Genomic DNA, 21,457 nt, shown 5'->3' on the forward strand with positions numbered 1-21,457 from the left:
CCAGGTAATCAGAGCACAATATTTGGTTGATTGAAGATTCTCGTAACAGTGGCTCCAATGAAAGAACTATAAAAGGAATTCAAATTAACTAAATCAGAAAAAGCACAAGGTTAGGAAGGCAAAACATGCCGCTTAAACAGCGAATACCAGATGATCCCATTGTAAAGAAGCAAACGAACACAGCATCATTATCGTCTCACGTCCAGAATCCAGATAGCCCTTCCCTCCTGTCCAGCATCAGGCACAGCCTACTCGCCAGCTACTTTCAGAGTATCATTCCTATTTCGCAGCCCCTACGCCTTCAGTCTTGGCCTTTGCATTTGCAGTCGCAGTCGCAGTCTTAGCAGCTTTCTTGGTGATGCCCGCTGCGGTAGAGGCCTTCGGTTGGCGCCCACGCTTGCTGGATGAGCTCGAGCCCTCCTTCATCGACTTATTCTGGCTAATACTGTCCTTGCCTGTCTTAGACTTCGCTGCGGCGTTGGTGCGGCGTTTCTTGATAACTGGGGAAGTGGATATGGTCTCGATTATGCGCGGGCGCGCATTGCCGGTTGCGCCGCGGGTAATTGCCATTGTAGTTTATTCTTATTTCTGTATATGCCTAGTGCTTTTAGGTCGAAGTTGAAGGCTGGGAAAAGAGAGAGAGAGGATTGTGGAGAGGGTTTTTGTTCGCGCTGAGAATGCGATTGCGTTGATGAGTCGACTTAGCGACTATCAGATCACCGCGATATTTATGTTGCTGTCCTGGTAATAATGGCGACGAATGGCAAACTAAAGAGCTTATCTGTTAATATCTTGTTCAAAACTCAAGTGCCCTGTTTGGGAGCCAAGTCGAAAATAATAATCATAATAAAAAGGAAGAGAATGCGTCAGCCATGGAAATTAAGTGCGCTCGTATATCCAAATTAGAGACAGCAGAGGATTGGGCAAGGATAAGTAAGAGTCACGAAATATACATAACATCTAAATCTTACCTTTGAGAATGAAATACTTTTCAAAGGCTTGCAAGCAATAACAAGTAGAACGTCTCTGGCAACGTTGCCAAAAGTTCGAATTTGTTGGAGGGGGATGCGACGCAATCAAAACAAGCACCCTTGACTACACAAAAGGAGAGGCGCGATTCTTACCTTGTCTGGATTTATGTGGAAGGAAGGATGTGGACCACCAGAAATTTGATATAGCAATAATTCAAATATTCGCGACCGTAGATCCTTAGAAACGGAAGCAAAGCAAGCAGGGACTTAGAGGATGCTAGAAGAGATGAAGCATGAAGGGTTGCGCTTGCGGAAGATTGAGCAGTTCTTTTCTTTTCTTTTCTTTTGCGGCGTTTCAGCAGCGGCTCAAGAGTTCTAGAAAGCCAACAACAGTCAAGAGGTCAACACTTATTCGGTGTCACAGTAACAAGCGAGAGGGGAAGGACCGCAGCTGGAAATTAAACAGCGGATGTCTTTTGATTTGATTTTTGATTTGTTTTTTTCCATCAACAACGCGGGTTTCAGGGGATTGAACAAGTGCATTCTGGCGCCAATACCTGGGCACTTTGCCAGGCTTAATGGGGTTTAATCAAGTCAAGCCTTCCCAGAATGCGCTGCTGATGGACAGCTGTAGTATTGCTAGTTAGTTAATGACTGAGAAAATGTGTAGACTTTTGGGCAGTGATCGTGCTTGTTTGCTCCAGAAATATAGCAATCCATCTAAGTGCACCGATTTCGACTGCTAGATCGAATTCGGGAGGTCCATTATTGTGTAGACTTATTTATCTGAATGAAGCCTGCCCCCAATGCCCAATGCCACCGATCCTTGACGGAATAGGTTGCCTTTGTTGAACTTGCCGGCTCAATAAGACTACCGATACCGCATCCCGCAATGAAATGACCTTCAAGTGGTACCAGGATTGATAATCGAAGCGGGATCTAGTTTTTGAGAAAACACCGATAATGAGCCCCTCACGAATTTGTGAACATTTCCGCTATGGGAAAATGTCATGAAGTTGGGATATGTGCGTCTCATCAAGCAGTGAAGAGTAACTACATCCAACATCTTATGGCATCTGTGGATGTCAGGAAATCGCAGGAGTGCAATGGGAGCGGGTTCATCACTCGGCATGTCTGTTCAGTCCCAACCTGATTTTTCAGGGGCGTTTGCGGCCTGTCCCAAAGCCACACGAAGCTGTCCCAGCCTCCAATCTCCTCTGAAATGTTTTTGAGTCGTCCAGTAAATGCGCCTGCGAACTATGCTGCATGGAGACGCCTGGAAACATTTGCACTATTTCAATCCAGGGACATAGCTATTTTCCAGTTTGGGACATTTCTCCATACAGGTTTAGGGCTTAAACCCTAACTCCCCTACACAGCTTTATATACTAGTTAGTAGCAAATTGCAAGAATGAGGGGAGAAACAAAAGCATGATTGATTTCAAGGTATTGTCTTTTATTATACGAGCATGCCAACATGATATTCCAATTACATAGCAGATTCAACAAATGCTGCTTTGTCCCCCGTTGTAATCTCTAAAATGAGCAATCCATCACGTGATTCCATATGGATCATTTTTGATCCAGTTTAGCACCGGCGGAGAATCCGCATTACATAAGCTCCTGCCGAAGGACACACAGAATCCCGTTCAAAAATATCTCCACCATCCAGACTGAGCCCTGTTGAACTTCCTCGACAACGCCCCGACGACGACACGACTCCGACCACGACAAGACCCACAATCGCCTCCATCCCTCCTCGATCTTCTTTTCAAGATGACCCACGAGTCTGTTTACTACAGTCGTCCCAGGACCTACGGCAAGGGAAGCCGCCAGTGGTAAGCATTATGTCATATATGCACTCTTTCGCTCCCGAGGGAACAGGGGCAGGAGATGGGGAATAAAAACTGGGGACGGACTTCATCGGAAGGATGGGCATCCATGATAAAAAGGGCTGTGTTATTTGAAGAGATTGTGTAGAAACAGAGGGGAATTGGGGGGTGGGGGTTCGCGGCGGCGAGAGACAAGCGGGAAACAAACCGACAAATATTGTTTTATGGGCAATGTTTTACTGATTTATCGCAATTTCTTCGATATGATATAGCCGCGTCTGCGCACACAAGGCCGGTCTCATCCGCAAGTATGGCCTGCTTGTCTGCCGTCAGGTAAGTGAAACTTAACCCTCGTTCCAGTCTGATGGTGGTCCTCGGTTTTCTCTTGATAGAGGGGAATTTAAGTTTGCTAACGCTTTCTTCTTTTGCGTGGCTTCTAGTGCTTCCGTGAGAAGGCCTCTGATATCGGCTTCATCAAGGTAATTATTACTCTGGATATATACGCACAGCCCACACAGCCTTGCTTGATAGCAATTGGCGATAAGATATCACATCCCTCAGGGGACCGGCGGGTTATTCCGGCAGAGTATATGGGACAGAGAAAGAGGGCGCGCAACCGAGGGGAAGCAGGATATAGGAACTAACCAAAATCGTTTGTCTAGTACCGGTGAACCCTTGCCTTCCCCGTCTTGGTAAATCGCACACATATCCTCCCCGCACCGCATATATCGACAACGAAAGAAAACTTCCGCCCACCTACGCTACGACCTGTCTGAACTTAGTCCAAACATACCCGAATACCTGTAATAGAAGAGTTCCATAATATTTTTGCCAGAAGGGAACGAGCGAATAACATAAACGAGGAGATAAATTTCAATAAATCGAACCGATTGACTTGATGTTGGCTAAGGTGGTGGGGATTTGATAATGAGGTAGCAAGGCTGAATATAATATGCGATTTGTTGAGAGTGTTCCTCCCTTTTTATCTCTTCCTCCATTTTCCGAAACCTCCCCTCTTCTTTTTATTCTCAAAATCTCTTTTTCCTTTGTAATGTGTTGTCGAGAATCCAAGCATGTGGTGTTTCCCTTTTATATGATGGATGGATGGTGTTTTGTGTGCTTGTTTTTTCTCGGTCTTAGAGCGCCCAAAATGAAAGGAATGAGAAAAAACTTTTGAAAGTCCAAGTCAATTCTACATATTCCGAAGACATATCAATCAGGCTTTCCACCCTTACACACCACAGTCCTCAGATTTCCACTTACGGACGCATTCGTGTCATATTCATACCATAGTCTAGGGTAATAGCGAAGTCCGCGCCCTAGAAAATGTAGAAAATACTAAATACAACAGGGCGGACGGGTGTACAAACATGAGGACTTTGTTCGTAGGTGGGAGAGCTATTTAGACCCGATAGATATTAAGCGGGATTAAATAAAAGGAAGTAAGAAAGAATCAGGTGGGTAGAAGTAGAAGTTCAAGATAAGAGAAAGATATATGGAGAAAGTGGAAAAGCCGGAACAAAAAGATATTCTAGAAAGGGGTGGATGATAAATTCCTGAAATTTTGTATAAATATAATAGTTTTTGTTTACAAAAAATAAATTCAAAACATAAAAAAGCGCCTATCAGTATCAAAAAAGGAACGGAAAGAGAAATGAAAAAGAAATTCGCCATTTGCCAACTGAACCTATATTGTCACTCAAGTCATCTCTTTCTTTTTGTCTAGGTGTTTTTTCTTCTTTTCTTTTGTTTTTTTTTGTCTTTCCTGCTTGGCTTTTTGGCCTTTTTATTGTAAGATAGATATCAGGACACAGTGAGTTATTATTAGTATTATTAGGAGACGTTTTGTTTGTCTTTTTTTTTTCATTCCCCATTATTTTCCCCATCCCTCTCCGGGTTAAATTTTTTTTTCTTTTAAAAAACAAATCCAAACTCCAGATAAGAGCTTCTTTATCTTATCTTTTACGTTTCGTTTTGTATAGCCTGGATATGATTGAATCATTTCTTCTGCTCTATGAGTTTTGCGGTTCTCTTGGACATGCTGTGTTTTTGGGGGGTGAGGTGGTTAGTTTTTGTGTGTGATGCAAAGAAGTGATTCGATTAAGTAAAATGGGAGAAAGAGAGAGGAACGGAAGGAAAGGTCATGGGAAATACGTACAAATCGAAGAAAGAAAACTGGCTCGGACTGCTGCCGTACTCGTAGACGAAGCGGCTGGCAAGGTAGCTGCCGAAGATGGAGCGGAGGTAGTTGGTAGGCACCTAATGGTTTTGGATGTTAGAATGGAATTTCGTCATGTTACGCATGTTGATTGATTGTATTGAGGGTTGCGTCGGGAGAACGGGGAAAATTAAAAAGAAGAAGAAACCACCCACCCTCTCCAAAATCGTCTCCAGCCCAATTTTCTCCAACAAAAGCTTCGGTAAAGCATCGCGCAACACATCCTCTCTCAAAATCTTATTCTCCCAAAGCTCCGTCTTCTGTAACTCCTCGTCGAGCTTTGTGATGGCAAGACTAAGTTTATCGCTAATCACACTCCGCGGCATCCCCGTCTCCGCATGCTCGCGCCAGATGGCTTCGAACTCCAAACGCGCGTTTCGCTGGATGGTCTCCTGGACCTCGCGCACGTACGCATTGTAGAAGGGCGGGATGGTCCCGTCTTCGCGCACGCACATGTTCTCCTCGAAGCCCTTGTCGTCGAAGGAGAGGGAGGCGAGGACCTCGAGCGAGGAGGAGGTGACGCCACCTTTGTTTACGGAGGCGTCTTTGAAGACGACGCAGCCGGCTTTCTCTAGGCGGATTTTGCTGTCCTGGGTCAGGAAAAGGTTGGCGCCCTCGACAATGTAGGGGATGGTGGCTTTGCCGTTTTCGATCAGCCGGCCAACGTTGCTGAGGTCGATGGATTCCGGCCGCCCACCACAAGGGACGAAGACGTCAAAGTTCCGCCCGCCACGGAGGTGGAAGGTATTGCGGAAGACGGTGCCGTTGTGGACGAGTTCGCCGTCCGGAAGGGTGACATTGGTGTCATCAACGAGAACGCGGTAACCTTCAGGGGATAGCTTGGATACATCATAGTGGACGATCATGGCGCGCTTCTTGGCTAGTCTGACGAGTTCGTCGCGGTCGAGACCCTGTGGGTCGACAATGACGCCAGACCCGTCGACGATGGCGCAGTATTTCTCGTTCCCGAGGAGGATTTCGTTGGAGCCCAGATCGCCGTCAGGGCCGCCGGTTTGCATTTTACGGACTGTGGATGGGTCGATGCCTGTCTTGCGGTAGATGCCAAGGACATACTGGCGGACAGATAAGGTGGTCATGCCATATCTGTCATGGGGGATACCGCCGAGCTTGGGGCTCTTGCCGGTAAAGAAGGACTTCCACCAGGGCGCACCGCGCTTTCGCGCATGGTGTGTTGCCCAATCGACTAACTCAGCAGTGTTCTCGTCGGGGCCCATGAAGAGAATCTCATCCTGTCCGTGGAGGTCGACTATTGGGTCTTTGATACCGGGGCTGACGGGCGGGAGGAGCAGGTCGAGGATACTGTCGACGTACTTTTCAAAGGCCACTCTCGCCTTGTTCTGATGGTTAACGTCGAGCAGGATAACGCCCTTAGCGCCACCTTCAGGGATATCCTTGTTCTTCCGCTGCTGGGTATTGGCGAGGTTGTAATTTTCATCAAACAGCGAACGGGCATTAATGGCATAGGCTTCCTTGTCACGACTTTTGACTATCCGGATACCACCACGGGCTATATCGCGGAAGCGGAGATGGAAGCCGCGGAACTCAGAGCTGATTATGAGGAACATTCCGTACAAGCGCTGGGGGTATTCGTGTTTGGGCAGGAAATCCGCGTTGAGACGGAAACTGAGGGCGACCTTGGTCGGGGTGTAGAAGTTAGTCTTGAGGACAGCGGCGTTGAAGATGCGGAATGAGTTCATGACCATCTCGTCATTCTCGCTGACGACGGTTTTAGAGACCAGCTCGTCGAGGCGGTCGTGGTCTAGGGGCTCATCAACCTGTAGACGCAAGTAGCTAAGCGTGGGGAGGAAGTCATCAGGAACCCCTTCGACCATCTGCACGTAATGTGTTTTGGCGAAATCAAGATACAGCTTGTGGATGAGTTGGGGGTATTTGTTAATAATCTCGAGGATATAATCTGAGGTGAAAGTTTCGGTACGAAGTCGCTTCTTAATCTTCGAAAGGAGCTCAGCATGCGAAGTGTTGCTAGAGTCGAGGAGAGCGGTTAGGGAGGTATATTCAGATCCCAGGCGGTTCAGGAACTGCTGCACGAAGACCCATACGCAATGGGCGTAGATAGTCTCTTGTAAGCTAAGACGGCCACTGGCAAAATGGCTCTGGAACTTGTTTTGAGGAATACAGTAGAGCAACGAGATCTCCTTCATGATCTGATGGATCGCAGCTTCGATGGGCGGGTGTTTGCCAGAGACTTCTGCGCCTTCCATGGGTTTCAGATAGAGCGAGACCACAGTGATACCATTGGAGAAGTTCTCCAGGTACTTGCGAGAGCTTGTAAGACGGTAGTAATGGTAGAGATCAGACAGGGCGCTGAACATGCCCATGGCGGAACCTTGGCGGTATGCGATGACGAGTCTCTTTTCGCGACTCCCTTCAATCTCGAACATTTCAATAACAGGGCCAGATCTAGCCACGGCATTGATAATGATCTCCTGGTAAATTGCCTTTGTGTTCGCGGTAGCCTTTTGCAAGAAGCGCTTCTCACCCACGATCTCAATATTGGTCTCCTCCGGGTCTGGATGAGGCTCGTTGAAGAGACATTTGTATACGAAGTAGCAACGTAGCTGCTGCTCATGGTTATCTGGAAGGGAGCTGGCAGAACGGAAAGTTTCAACACGATAGCTGTTCTTCGGAGTCGAGCCATTGATGTATTTCTCGTCGATGCGCTGCTCATAACGTGGCCCATCGATGGCACTTATCCCGGGCTTGCTTGTGTCGATGTAGACAGCATGGTCAGCAGCTTCCTTATCCAGCCTTATCTCCAGACGCTTATCATCGCGGGCATATGCGGCAACTTTCGCGGCGTAGAGGGAGAGGATATGGCTGACGATAGCATCGACGGTCTCGGTTTGGAAGTACATGTCGTCAATGCCAAGCATGTTGTAGAACCAGTTGGTTTCCGACGAGACGAATTCAAATGGGATGAATCCCTTCTCCTCGAGCTGGTCCATAACTATTCCAATTGGTTAGTCATGATCCCAGGCTAAATCTTTTTTTTTTTTTTTTTTTTTTAGTTTAAGAAGTGTGTAAAAAACTCACCAGCCTCCATCTGCTTCTTCTTCCCCTCAAACTTCGCCGCGACATACCCGGGGCCTTCCTCAGACAATACACGATGTGTGCCACCTGGAATGCCCAGATGCGTGGGCTGGGGCGATGGCTGACGGCCCGGAGTGCGGATGACCATATCCAACTGTTTATTGACGAGGGGATGTCTCTGGAAGCCGGTGGTGGGGGTTCCGGTGCCAGAGCCCTCCTTGGACGAGAGCGGAGTGGCAACGGGTCTGGAGAACATGCTGACGCCGTTGGAAGATGCGGATTTTGGTTTTTCGCTATCCGTGGTCACCGTTGCGGAGGAGAGATCGGGGTTTGGAATGGTGGTGGGGTTGATGGTTGCGGGTTGTGAAGACATGGTGGAAACAATTGTGGGGGATGGGGGGCTGGAGCTTTTTTGTTCTTTTTTGGGGGGAGGGGTTTCTGTTCTTTTGATCTCGATATATTTCTATAGAACAAACGGTATTTCAAGGAGAAGAAAACCGGGTGCAGCGATTAACATAGAGATGCAATGAGAGATTTGAAAAACCAGGGAACGCTGAGACACCACGATAGAGAATGGCTGGCGGGGCGCGATCGATTGCCCAAGAGTTGGAATGGAGGGGAATCCAAGCTGAAACGGTGATAATAGCTCCCAGATAAATTTAGAAGCAGGGATAGGTTCAAAGAGGACTGATTGGAGAATTGGCGGAAATCAGACGAGCAGGGAGAAGAAGCGGGGGACGAAGGGAAGTACGACTGCCATGAGACAGACAGACGAGAATTCTTTGCTATTGATTATTGACTTGATGGCATGGACATGGAGACGGAGATGGGGTCGATGGGATATATAGAAAGATCCATACGTGCATATATGCGCTGTAGAGTTATAGATATATATATCTATATATATATTTTTTAAATATGAATGGAGGATGGATCCTGGGGGAAGGAGAGCGAAAGAAAAAGCAAAAAAAACCTATGTATCATGTAATCTGTATGGTTATACCACGTTGCACGCCTTACAAGTCCACAAAACGGCTTACCCTTCCTCACCTGGGTACTCCGTACAGTAATCTGTATTCCGTACGTCGTACGCCATTTTCCCGACTGGTCTGCCCGGTCACCGTAATAAAATACCGATAAATATCGACGCATGTTACAGAGTCTCCATACAAGTGCAGATCCCAGTGGCCAACCCCAGGAAATGGTGTAAGATATACCGCTGCATACGTCGTGACAATACACACCCGTCACAGGCCAACCAGTCACAGCTCCACGGCCAATCACGGCGACCGTGGCTGGTGCAGTTGCTGGCGGAAAGCGTCGGTTGAAGCGGGGTTGGGTGGGGTTTTGGGGCGGGTGCGCGGCCAGGTCTTGCGCATCACGCGCGCGAAAAGTGAGGGAATTATTTTATTCCTGGCTCCGGAAAAAACGACTAATACGTGGTAACTGTCCGTTACGCGGTACTGGCGATACGGGGGGTCGAACAAAGGCCTGGCCAAACCTTTTTATGCTTAACATAAAAGCCAAACGGGAACGGCAAAGGTTGAAAAAACTCTGTTATTCATGCTCCCCGTCATAGTTATTTAGAATTGCAGGCGGTGGACGTGAGACGACGGTGTGCGTATGTGGGTGTTCATTCTCCCTGGCGATAGTTGGGCCAAGCTGCCGCAGTTACCTTATGCATTCATGGTCATGATCAACAATCCCAACAAAGCATCCCGCTTCTACCATCACCTTTCCTTTTCTCATCCTCAACAGTAATAATGACAGGATAGAACGGATGCGTAATCGCTCAATAATCACTGCGTAATACAAAGCCTCTGTAGGCCACGGGGTCAAAAAAAAAAAAAAAAAAAAAAAAAACACGGAGAAAAACCTCTGTGGCGGCGCAAACAGTGGTCAAACCCAGCTATGATACATGATACATGATACATGATACATGGCGGTGGGTCCCGCTCCACGTGATATTCCTGATTTCAAGGCTGGGGAACAAGGAGGAAAAACATACGCAGTCAAGGCAGGAAAGGCAGGAAAGTCTCCACCCGGCTGGCACCTTGCGTCTGATCCCTTGCAGATCGGCGGCATTAATAAGACAGTCTGGGCCCAGCGGAGGTTACCTGCGAGGTGATGCGCAACTCCCAGTCCTACTCCTCCATCCGTAGTCCTCGGAAGGAATAGCTGCGATCGCAATTGGCTGGGCTGTCTACAGATAAATCTTCACTTTCGTCCAAAGCGAAGTTCTCATAGTGAGCCGCCACTCGGGAAAAGTAAGGCCTCTTCTTTCTTTGTGGGGGGGGGGAATGGATACGTAAATCTATCTATCCATACTTTAACTTAACGCAGCAGTAGACGCTCGCCTTGTCGGGGAAAGATTGCGTTCATTGGCAACCAAACACAATTTGGATATGGAAAATTTTTATATTTCCTTGTCTCCCAGCTTCCCGAATTGGAATGGGATGATACGGTATTCTAAAAACATTGTTGTCGAACTCTGCTTTGCCCCTATGTTGGTGACGTCGTCTTACCGAGCAAGCGGCGGTAATCCTGGTTACATGGGCTTGTCAGGTACCGCGGCTGGATATCCAAAGAACAATACGGGGGGCGGGGAGGGGGGGGAGATGGAAGTCCCTGTAATCCTTTTGATCCTTGATGGTTGACTCTGAGAACTGGATAGCATTTGATTCGCTCCCAGTTCGACGGGCACTCATCAACGGTGTGCTAATTACTAGTACAATGAAAAATTTTCTTCCATCGCTCTGCATAGTGATAACCTCTTAAGATGCGAAGAGCACGCCATCATGATAACAATCCTCCTCATCCCTTTTTGTTTAGTGCAACTGCGAAGAAGTCTCTCATGTTAGCACCCACATCTCTCTCTCACCTCGAGATAGTATCATTGAACTTGTCAAAGAGAGTTGTTTTCTTCCTTTTGATAGCCCTCGCTGTCTTAAAACGCAACATTGCAGCGAAGCAACTCGTATCCGTAGAGAATAGAAATCCCTAGGTATGAATAAACATGGTGGTTATCGTTATCAGTTGGCTGGATAAAAAAAAACGTCTTGGATCACTATACGGGTTTGGTAAATGATATTCCGCACATAGCTCCAAGGCCCTTCCTCGCACATAGATATATCTCTGTCCAGTTTCTCGCACGGTATTGTTAAGAGGGTATTTAGGATCAAAAGACAACTGGCTCACATAAAGATCGTTATCGCCGCATGCAGCGCCAGAGGCAATATTTGTATCATATTCCACCACGCACCTGTGGAATTTTTATTCTCTTCCTGTTACTCCTTGATGTGATACGACACGGGAAAATAGAAAAGAAAGGAAAGAAAATAAGCCTGATTTCAGAATCCACGACAAGGCAACACGGAGGAGTTACTTGTAGAAACTGAAGTGTTTTGTTTTCGCTGCGGCTGCTTTGCTAAGTCCAAGACAACACAAGACAAACTCCTCGAAATGAAGGGAAGATAACGGGTCGGAATATAGTACCCATGGGTTGAAAGTTGGGTGCAGCAGCTGTCCAGTATGAACTTGCAAGAAGCTATCCGCGTTCTTTTATCTATATAATCTTTTGTTAAATGAATATCTGCAGGTTGGAAACCATTGCGATCCTATTTCATAAAAAGCTCGCTCACCTGCATGTCACAACGGCCAATATGGGCTTCTTGGGACCATTTGACTGTTGTTCTCCTTGTGTGTGTATAGCGTATGTAGAAATAGAAGTTGATTTTGGTGAATGGAGTGCGTCAGGAGTCGTATGTGACTAAAAACTCCGGAGTACGTCATAGGGCGATATAACGAACTGCTCCCGTAAGTTGACCTGAGAGTTAGCATATATTGAATCGAAAATTTTCCAATGCCAACACGTCTTTCTGCCGAGATAGAAACAGCAATGATCGTAAAAACTCATGTCTGTCTTCAAGAGCCATCTTTGAGACAACGATCAAGTAAAACCGACTCTTCACTCGCCAATGCGGGACGTTGGAACCCCGTAAAGGGCTCGACAAATATCTGAAATGTAACCCCCCACCAAGAAGAAGGGGGAAAAAAAAACCATAGCAAAGCCATTCATTTGGAGCCCCGTGGCCTCAGGCATGCAACCTCTGTTTCCCCTTGGGATACTCCTCGCCCATCTTCGGGTTAAAGTGGGTACCGATGCCAAACAACCCCTGCCGTAGTATGAACCCCACTGGCTTCCGTCCTCCACCTTTTTTTTTCGGCTCGAATGGACACCTGGGAGCGGGGGTCGGGAGGGTCGGTTAATTTTACATACAAAAGTGTAAATAAAACAACATACGGCTGGCTGGCTTACCCGAGGGGTGGTGGCGGATCGGCGCGGAAAGCTTGATTGCAAATGCACAGTCAATTTTATTTTAAATTTCGTTTATGCAAAAGTTAAGGAACAAGAAATTAATGAGACGACTATGAGCTTACCTTTGAACGATTTTAGAGAGAGGAGGGGGGAAGTTTATGATAAATGAGAATGAGAGGCGTTGAAGGCTTTCTTTTGTAAAGAACTGGATGAAAGAAGACCAAACATTTTCGCAGGAAATATATGTTTCTCTCGAAGACACAATGTCCTCCCAAAAAGCTAGCTTTGTTTCGGATATACTGCTGATATCAAAATTGCATTTCTGGCAATTCATCTTTTATCAGCAGTCCTCTTCTTTTTTTCTTTTTTTCCCTTTCATTTTCGGAGAAATTGATGGAGGAGAAAACAAAAAGCAAAATCCGTAAATTTTAGATAAAATACTCTTTGGTAGAATACTTGCTGTTCTTGTTTCGTTCTTCCTTCTGAGGTGACATTCAAGATGGGGAAATTTTTTATTTTCTCCGCGTTTTTTCCATTTTTCGTCCGTTTTCCATTCCCCACGAGAATGTTCCCCAAACCAAGGAAGAAACTAGGCTAGGGATCGCCAGGCTTGATGCGACAGCCCCTTTCCACTTTGAACTCGCAGAAGCTAGCTGTTAACTGCCCGTTCATGAGATAACTAGATGAGCGGTGAAATCTTATTCAACCTATCAACCGCAGGCCTCCCCCTGGGGAGAGACGGACAGGGAGAGTGAGAGCAGGCCGGGACCGTAGCCAAGTCTCTAGACAGATGCTAAGAGGGGAATGAGGAATCCTATGGAATAGAATTGTTAGGGCGAGATGGAGCTTTCGAGAGCTCTTTCCCCGAGCACAAGGGATGGGGAGTGAAGGGAAAATTTGTTGCCTGGTTGAGGTAAAACAACGACTGCAATCATGGCAAATGGTTTCGAGCTCTGGAGAGAGATTGATTTTGGCGCAACCAGCCAGAACGAAATGTTTGTTGCCTTGGAACTCCAGGGCTCAAGCGGCGTATGGCGGAGACATTCGCAGCGGACGGGGAGTTTGGGATTCCGCTGGCCCCAGGCCAGAGTAGTATCTGCAGCGGGAGCGGGAACGAAATGCTTCTTCGCTCCCTCCGGCGGAAGAGCAGTCCCCGGCTTCATTATGATCTAGCGGGAACCACCGCAGGGAACTCTCCGCTACCTCGTCGATAGCTTCAAGCCCTGTTTCGACAAGAATCCTGAGTCCATGTGAAACGGCAATGCTCGTATCAATTCTCACGGCTCTTCACATGAGTAAATATAATTCTTCCCGCTACACATACCCCCCTCACAACGAAGTGCGTCACCATTCCACAAGAAAAACCAAAAGGCGTCCTAGCAGTGTTTGGAATTAAGAGCCCGGAGATCCAACGCCTACTCCCCCCCCTCGATCCGTCTTGTGCAAATAAACTCTCGTGAAAACACTGCACCTCCGTATCCACACAAGCACAATCGAGCCAGATCCATGGATTATGTGGTTTATTGCATTTGAGTACCCGAAGTACTAGTATGCATCCATCCAACTAGTTAGATTCCGCTCACCGCCGCACAAAGTGGGGGTTTGATAATAAGAAATAGTCCCGAAACTGCAAACAGGCGAATTGCATAAGTAAATCACGCTTGAGATAATTACCAGTAAGTAGCGTTCACCTTACCTCGGCTGCAAGGATCATGGAAGCAAGTATTATTTTTCTTTTGAAGCTCAATTTCCGCAAGCCTTCTGGAAGGCCGCTTAGCGCGCGGTACTAGCAGGGTTCAGAGGTTAGCCGGCGGCTGTTTAAATCTGGTTAGCGGTTGTGGCGCAATCAATTCTCCTTTCTTTTCTTTTTTTTTGTTGAAAAAAATATTAATAATAAATAAATACCCATTCCCCGGACTTTTTAGCCTTTTTTTTTTTTTTTTTTCTGGGGATGGCCATTGGAAAGTTATTACATTTTTATGTGTTTTCTGTTTCTTTCTCCTTTTTGCTGATGGAGTGTCAGCCACTGGTATTTTATTATTCTCACGAAGGTTTCGTCCAGCAGGTTTGTTATCGTCCGAAGTTTCAAACAGTATCCGTAACAATGAGTCAATCACTTAGCAATCTGACAGGGGCAAGGACCGAGAGCTCTCCCAGTGGCTGTGATCCAATGGCTCTGATTGCACGGTTACTTCAGCAGTAAGCTCCTGCTTTCCGCTTTCCCCACAAAGCCACATGGGAAATAGTCGCAGCCGCGGATCTCGAAGTGAGATTTTCCTCCAAAAAAGGGAGGCCTCCTGAGATTCTGGTGAGATTTTGCGGTGGGCCTTGGGTTTCAGCGCTATGGACTAGTTTGTTTGAGAACATGCTCCCTCAGTTCAACCTCTTCCGTCGTGAAGTTCCTGCTGCTGGGGTTACATACGGAGTACGTAGTATAGGGGAGGAAACGTAAAATGATGCCGCTCGATGCTCAGGCCCTGTATTTAACTCTTGGACTTTTGGCTACTAAATCGAATCCAGTCAATGGATCTGTCAATGGAGTTTTGACTTGCCAATAGGTGGCTATTTATCATCTGAACCATAACTTCGGGATTTCGATAAATCTACACTCAGTTCCGGAAACGGGGGGATCCGCCTGGCGATGAGTTGACAGTTGGTTAGCCCATTCGGTCCCGCTGTTCCCCGGCCCAATAAAGGAGAATGAACTTGCAGAACGTGGGGCCAAAAAAAGCTATTGGGAACGGGATATGGGGAAGCCGGGGAAGCCGCGGAAACCTCCCACAAAAACTAGTCAATCGTGGAAAAAGTGACACATTATGAAAAGCAAAGGGAAAAAAAAAAAAAAAAAAGGAAATATGACACGTTGAGAAGGGAACGAGGTAGCCTGAGCCCAAAGACCCAGTGAAAAAAATGGACGATCAATGCCCAACGAACCAACGACGGAACGGAGAGGCAACGAACTGACGACAGCACAACGCTGATTGAACATGATGACCGGTGTTTGATGGTGGGTTCTCCTATTGATGAGCTGGCACCAGGGGCCCGGGTCGCTGGGTCCTGTGCAAACAAACGCTGTTAGCCTCTGACCCACCTTCCACACAACCGAGCCCAAGCCATCGCACAGTTTATGATTAGTCGTGAGGCTGGACCGGGGTATCAATCACCCTTTGACCCAAGCAACAAAACCTTGTTACCCTGGAGAAGCCTGGAAAGAAGCCTGGAATCGTGAAAGGCAGCCTGAGAACTTGGAAGGACCGCCGATGGCCGCGTGTTCATTTTTGGCTCCTTTCTTTCCCCGGATATCTGAGATACTCGCGATCCGCCAATGGCCGAATGATATCAAAATAATAATGCGCGGAGGGATGGATGCATGCATGCCTGCAGAGCTCCAACCTGCAGCAGGAGTCGAACAAAAATACCATACCATAACTATCTGATCTGTATTATTATTAAAGGAACTCCGTCTTCGGGAGGGAGACACATCAGAGCCTGTTGGGCTGCAACTGCGACGGCAACAGAACACCCCAAGCCCAAGCACTGGCTAACGAAAGCACTTCTCGATCATGTTAACGAAAGCAGAGCTACTACAGATCTGTACATAGCAAATAAAAAAAAATAGCCTTGGAAACGCTTCCCAGCGGAGGGAACGGAAGTTCGGAATCTGTGGGCAGTGGATATCATGACTGGACAAGGAGGAGCCAGGAATAATAATCAGGACCCAGAGAGGTTGTTATTATCCGTGAACGTAATGGGTTACAGGATTCAACTGAACAAGGTGGGAGCGAAATGCCTGGCCCTGGAAAGTTGGAACACAGTCACAGTTCCAGCCTGAGTCTTGAGTCTGACGGGCAGAGACACATCCATCCTCCATCATGTCATTATTGGTTTTGCATCGGATACCTGTAACGGGCCTCGACCTCCCCGATGCAGGTTAGGTAGTTCTACGGAGCAGTTGTTTTAAGCCAGTTACACGAATACAACTCCGTTCACTAGCGAAGTGACCTCAGGAAGGGCTTACCCCGGTTTTTATCTTTTATTTTATTTTTTTTATTCCTCGTTGGGTATTGCTCTTTTTTTGCTTTTTCTTTCGGTCTGGGCTGCGTCGTTGGGCGATCACCCTTCAGGTTCCCAGCCGTCCATGTACCGGCATATTTAAATATGGAGCGGGTTGGCCGCCCTGTCCTGGCACTCTTTTCTGCTGACTCTTTTTTCTTTCTTTCTGGTTTTCCATTCTTCCTTCCTTTCCAGCCTCTTCTTTCTCCATTAAATCAAAGTGCTACAGTCGTTTTAAGCTCTACCACCTGCATATAAAAAAAAAACTGGACGCTCGCTTCGTTTTCTGGACTCAGAACCTACCCTACCTACATACCTACCGAGAATATACTACACGTCGTCCTCTTCACCTAATCGATAATAATACAGTAAGAACCCAATCCAGATACCCTCAAGCCGAGAAGAAAAAGTAAGTAGAAGATCTCTGTTCTGTTGTTCTCACTTTCGTATTCGGTTTCTTCGGACGATATACATCTGCGAGCCTCGGCTCTCGTGCCGCCTGGGAGCTCAACACATGGGGAAAAGTGAACACGGCCAATTTTGCTCGCCATCCACGTCGGCAGTAGAGTAGCAATTATTAATATCAATCAAAAGAGTTCTCGTGTGGCGAGGACGAAAATGCAGAGAACTCAAAATATCATGTGCAAAAGCCGCAAGCGGGGGAAATATATATACATATAACGTTGGTTCATCCATTTCATTTGCTAACGGGCCCATCAGCACAGAAGAAAAAGATTACACAGTAGCCATTTCTCCAACCTTCAAGCAAACGAACACAACGTTAAACGAGAAGGACTCGAACCTTTCAAACAGATCCGAGAGGCGGAACAAAAGAGAAGACCAAATCCTTCCAGAATCCCCGAAGGATCCATACACATAGCTCGATTTCTCTCCGCAAACCATCCAATCACCAAGGAATAAGGGAAGGGGAAAATAACCATAAAACAAGAAAAATGCCTGCCACTATGCCCCAAAGCTATCACCACCAACACATCCTGGCCCCAATGCCCTCCTCAAAGTCCTCAGGAAACGGCAGCAACGGGCCGACCGGCACGGGCACCACGGGCACCACTGCCAGCACAACCAGCAACACCAACGGCGCCAGCGGCATAAACAGCAAGTCCTTCTCGACATCAACCTTCACCCAGGAGATCTCCCGCGCCATGCAGGCCTCTTCCTCGCAGCAGCCCAAGTACGCCGCGTATCCGCGCGTCATGGAGGATAGGTTCGAGCATCCACCTCCGCCGCCGCCCTCGCCGGTGGGCTGGTCGAGGTCTTAAGGAGCTGAATTTCTGAAGTATCTGTTTGTGTGAATGCTTCACGGAGCATGGGACGTCGCTGATGTCGTCGCTCGTGGCTCTGTTCCTTTTTTTGCTTTTTCCTTTCTTCTGTCTGACCCTTCGCTTTCGATATCCCCCCGTTCTTATTAATCTCTTAATTCTTTCTTTCCTTTTTCATTTCCTGTCTTCAGTCGCTTTGGTTCTTTGTTTGAACCGCCTCTTTTTTTCTTTTGCCGGTCATATCAAATTGGGGTTCAGGCGTATGCAATTTCCTCCCTTTTTTTTTTTTTTTTTGGTTTTCCTTGCAGGGTACATCATATGCACATAGATTGGTAAATATATAGATAGGACCGGGCCTTCGTTTTCTTTTCTTTTCTTTTCTTTTGTTTATTTTCTCTGGGCGTCAGTCCCTGGGCGTATTTTGCTTTTAGGATTGACATTCACTTTTATTTATTGTACCCTCCCTCCCTCGCTTTCCCCTCTCTTTCCCCTCTCTTTACTTTCCTTTTTACCTCTGTCTCCCATTTCCATTCTTTTGATCCAATTTTGTGCAGTTCGTCCGCAGCGAAATGGGCATGGTCCCGGCGGAGGAATGTTTCAACGTTGGCCTCAACTCACCACTCTGATATGAGTTGCATATCCGAACCAATGCCCATGTCCTATAGCTAGCTTCATACATTATACCACCGTTAATCGAAAACCCCCTTTTACTGAATAGGACGCGAAAATGTCCCCGCCAACATGGGTCACCCCCTATTTAGGTTATGTCGTTTTGAGTATGTGGTAATTTGAGATTCCCCATGATTTCCGCTGCGCTGAATAGATCCTTGGCATCGGCACAAAGGATTCGGCATTTGGAATTTCCCTTGTCGGGTATATATATATACACATGGGCCGCGGGATGCCGCGCATGTGTTTGTAGTTCCGTTGACATAGGTGGAATGTACTGTACCTGTTCTCTACGGATGCATGGATACATGTACAGTACATCACTGGGAAAATATTTAACCATCGCACGGATCGCATGGCCCCGGCCCTTGCGAAATGATTCCGGGTGATCTGACGCTGCAGCGCAAAACCCGTCGCACGAGGCCCAGTCACAGAGTCTCAGCCACGTTTCGCAATAGCTACCCCTCCGGCAAATTGTCGGAAAGAAAATACCCCATATCATAAATAATGAACTGTACGTAACAAATTCACTTCTCCCCCACAACCTCCCCCCAAAAATCCCGCAGGTTCCCGTAAACCCATCACTGGATGTAAGGGGCCGCTCACCCGCATCGACCCCTACCACCGGCTTTTGAAGGTACAGCGTTCTCTAGTTGTCGCGGCGCATGTACCTCCGCCGCCGCCGCCTCACTCCCATCACCTCCATGAAGCCCTGCCATTGCGTAGACGTAGCTGACTCCAGCATCTACTCCTGCTCCTGCGTCTGCCCTGCTCCAGCTGGCTCCTCCGCACGCGCATAAATATCCTCCAGCTCTCTCAACGCATTCACATCACCCTGCAGCACACGCCGGTTAAGCATTTCCAGCTCCGCCATCTGCTCCCCCGTGCGCGCCCAACCACGCAACCTGGCTTCGAAGTTCTGGTTGCGCTTTTGGGAGAAGGTGGTGCGCACGATGTCTGACTCGCCCTTGGCGCGTTTGGCATTCATGAGGCGCTCGAGGAAAAGGGCTTGGTTTGTGGATGGGACACGGGGGAGTGCTGCTGCTGCTGCTGGGGTAGTTGACACTTCGTCATTGTCAGGTATTGGCGCAGATGTGGGGATAGAATTATTATTATTATTATTACTACCGGCCTTCGGTATCTCAGAGGAGCCGGTAATCAAGTTCACCTTGTGACCTAGGATCTTAACACGATTGGCGGAAATAAGATCGTAGTCTCGATGCTGTCGGAGGCGGGGAAGTGTGGAGCGTTCTTCAGGCATTGAGAAGGTCATCTCTGTTCCGACAAGGTCAACCCATGAGCAAGAAAAGACCTGGTTTCGGTAGGAGATGATGGGATTCTCGGAATGCAAATCCATGATTTGGACTTGATCTTGGTCTTGGTCTTGGTCTTGGTCTTGGGTGTCCGGATCAGTGTCTGCGTTGGTATTGTCCTGTTGCTGATCGTCACCGGCATTTAGAGATGTCGCATGCGGGGAGTCTAATGATGTGGTGGGAGCAGTGGGTGTAGATGCAACGCGCTTGCGTGGAACTCGAATGGGACCATTGCATGTTGTCAGGTCGAGGTTCAGGTAGAATGTCTAGATATCGCAAAGAGCATTAGCAGTAGTCCGTTTCCAAATAGTCGGACGGAAGCATAGCCAGCTCAGACGCTTCTTCCAGACAGGGATGTTATAGTTAAGGTTTGCACGCACCTCTTGCGAGTTATCGTCATATTCATATTCATATCCAGAGTCAGAATCATCTGATGCGACCATCGTAGTAGATGTATGGTGGGGAGAGGGTATAGACCCGGGAGCGCGATTCATTGCGCCGGAGGCAGGGCAATGGCTGGATAAGACAGATAAAGATGTCAGTATCAAAGCTTAAACCATTTAGACAGTAATGTCTCTTGTAATTGATGCTCTGCCACTACTTGCTCTTGAGGGGTTAGGTCTGGGACGGCTTCATATGAAGCTCATTCACGAGGAATGGAGAGCTTGAGATCTCAGGAAGAGGGTACTCCGCAGCGGGAATTTTGAGCTCAAGGGTCAGTCATCCATTCATCCATAATCGCAATACCCAGTTGCGGGAAGCTATCCTAAAACATGGCTTGGAAAATTGGCCCCTGAAAGATGGATTCAAGGGAGCAAAGATACATAGACGTGATAGCAACGCTGTTGATGTTGTCATTGTTCGAAGGTCAAGGATCAATCGATGACATAAGCGGGCAGCGATGAGGTCATCGGCTGGACAGGGACAAGGGGAGAAGCTAAAAAAATGAATGAATGAGACGATGAAATATCAAAATGGAGGAAGATTATTAGGATAAGATATATATATCTTTGAAAGCTGAATAAGTAGACGTCATCTGCTCTGCGCGATACTGTATGTCGCCACAGAGTTCTAAACATAATACTAGTATTGCTCACGCGCCTACTGAGGGAATCCAGGCGCCTCTCACTGACTGATCAGTATTTACTCCAAAACACACTGATGGCGATACGCGATAGGATGAAACAGCCTTCTGCGTTAAGATAACGAATAGAATACTCCGCCGGCTCGTTTTGGAGAACCACGCTGGGATCCAGATCGACAACTGCCAACTGCAGCTACAAAGGCTGAAACTAACGCGCATCATCCATTTTCCAACATTCAACTTCTGATATCTCCCACATATACCGAGCAGCGCTCCAAGCAAATATCCACAATGTGATCAATCAATCGCCCTTCATTTCTCACGCCTAGCTCGCCGCTCTGATGCTGGTCATCCGTTGCTAGTGGGTGACGAGACTCGGACCATCGATAACTCATCTAACTCTAGCAGTTCTTTGAGGTTATTAGGAAGGTTCCCGTCGTGCCTGAGTGCGCCCATACTAGCCGTGACGCTTTGCTGCAGAGATAACTCCAAGCTCTCCAAACTAAGAATAAATAGAGTTTTGCCTTTTCTCTCTTCTTTTTTTGGTACAGCTGGAACCTGCCTGTATGAGGGGCAATCACAAGCTGCTGCAATCCCAACATCAGCGCTCTCTCCACCAAGTCTTCACACGATACTGGGTTAAGAGT

General features: G+C 47.5%; 7 protein-coding genes across 7 annotated transcripts; 3 read left to right on the plus strand and 4 right to left on the minus strand.

Annotated features, from left to right (window-relative positions):
• Positions 1-188: 188 nt before the first annotated feature.
• On the minus strand, positions 189-570 carry HCBG_00840 (uncharacterized protein; the record flags this gene model as incomplete). Its single annotated transcript, XM_045427890.1, has 2 exons — positions 189-227; positions 298-570. The coding sequence occupies 2 exons, from the start codon at positions 568-570 to the stop codon at positions 189-191; spliced, it is 312 nt and encodes a 103-aa protein (XP_045291865.1).
• Positions 571-2,666: 2,096 nt separating this feature from the next.
• On the plus strand, positions 2,667-3,852 carry HCBG_00841 (uncharacterized protein; the record flags this gene model as incomplete). The annotated part of the gene is made up of 4 exons (XM_045427891.1): positions 2,667-2,809; positions 3,076-3,136; positions 3,244-3,282; positions 3,466-3,852. 4 exons carry the CDS (start codon positions 2,748-2,750, stop codon positions 3,472-3,474), a joined length of 171 nt encoding a protein of 56 aa, XP_045291866.1.
• A 949-nt stretch (positions 3,853-4,801) lies between these two features.
• Positions 4,802-8,466, minus strand: HCBG_00842 (NAD-specific glutamate dehydrogenase; the record flags this gene model as incomplete). Its single annotated transcript, XM_045427892.1, has 5 exons — positions 4,802-4,844; positions 4,962-5,062; positions 5,177-5,315; positions 5,433-8,010; positions 8,097-8,466. The coding sequence occupies 5 exons, from the start codon at positions 8,464-8,466 to the stop codon at positions 4,802-4,804; spliced, it is 3,231 nt and encodes a 1,076-aa protein (XP_045291867.1).
• Positions 8,467-10,032: 1,566 nt separating this feature from the next.
• On the plus strand, positions 10,033-10,750 carry HCBG_00843 (uncharacterized protein; the record flags this gene model as incomplete). Its single annotated transcript, XM_045427893.1, has 2 exons — positions 10,033-10,217; positions 10,531-10,750. The coding sequence occupies 2 exons, from the start codon at positions 10,033-10,035 to the stop codon at positions 10,748-10,750; spliced, it is 405 nt and encodes a 134-aa protein (XP_045291868.1).
• Positions 10,751-13,241: 2,491 nt separating this feature from the next.
• Positions 13,242-13,574, minus strand: HCBG_00844 (uncharacterized protein; the record flags this gene model as incomplete). Its single annotated transcript, XM_045427894.1, has 1 exon — positions 13,242-13,574. One exon carries the CDS (start codon positions 13,572-13,574, stop codon positions 13,242-13,244), a length of 333 nt encoding a protein of 110 aa, XP_045291869.1.
• A 3,843-nt stretch (positions 13,575-17,417) lies between these two features.
• Positions 17,418-17,744, plus strand: HCBG_00845 (uncharacterized protein; the record flags this gene model as incomplete). Its single annotated transcript, XM_045427895.1, has 1 exon — positions 17,418-17,744. The coding sequence occupies one exon, from the start codon at positions 17,418-17,420 to the stop codon at positions 17,742-17,744; it is 327 nt and encodes a 108-aa protein (XP_045291870.1).
• Positions 17,745-18,958: 1,214 nt separating this feature from the next.
• On the minus strand, positions 18,959-20,220 carry HCBG_00846 (uncharacterized protein; the record flags this gene model as incomplete). Its single annotated transcript, XM_045427896.1, has 2 exons — positions 18,959-19,992; positions 20,107-20,220. The coding sequence occupies 2 exons, from the start codon at positions 20,218-20,220 to the stop codon at positions 19,159-19,161; spliced, it is 948 nt and encodes a 315-aa protein (XP_045291871.1).
• Positions 20,221-21,457: the final 1,237 nt, after the last annotated feature.

Source organism: Histoplasma capsulatum (assembly GCF_000150115.1).
Source record: "Histoplasma capsulatum G186AR genomic scaffold supercont2.1, whole genome shotgun sequence".
Taxonomy (NCBI): Eukaryota; Fungi; Ascomycota; class Eurotiomycetes; order Onygenales; family Ajellomycetaceae; genus Histoplasma; species Histoplasma capsulatum.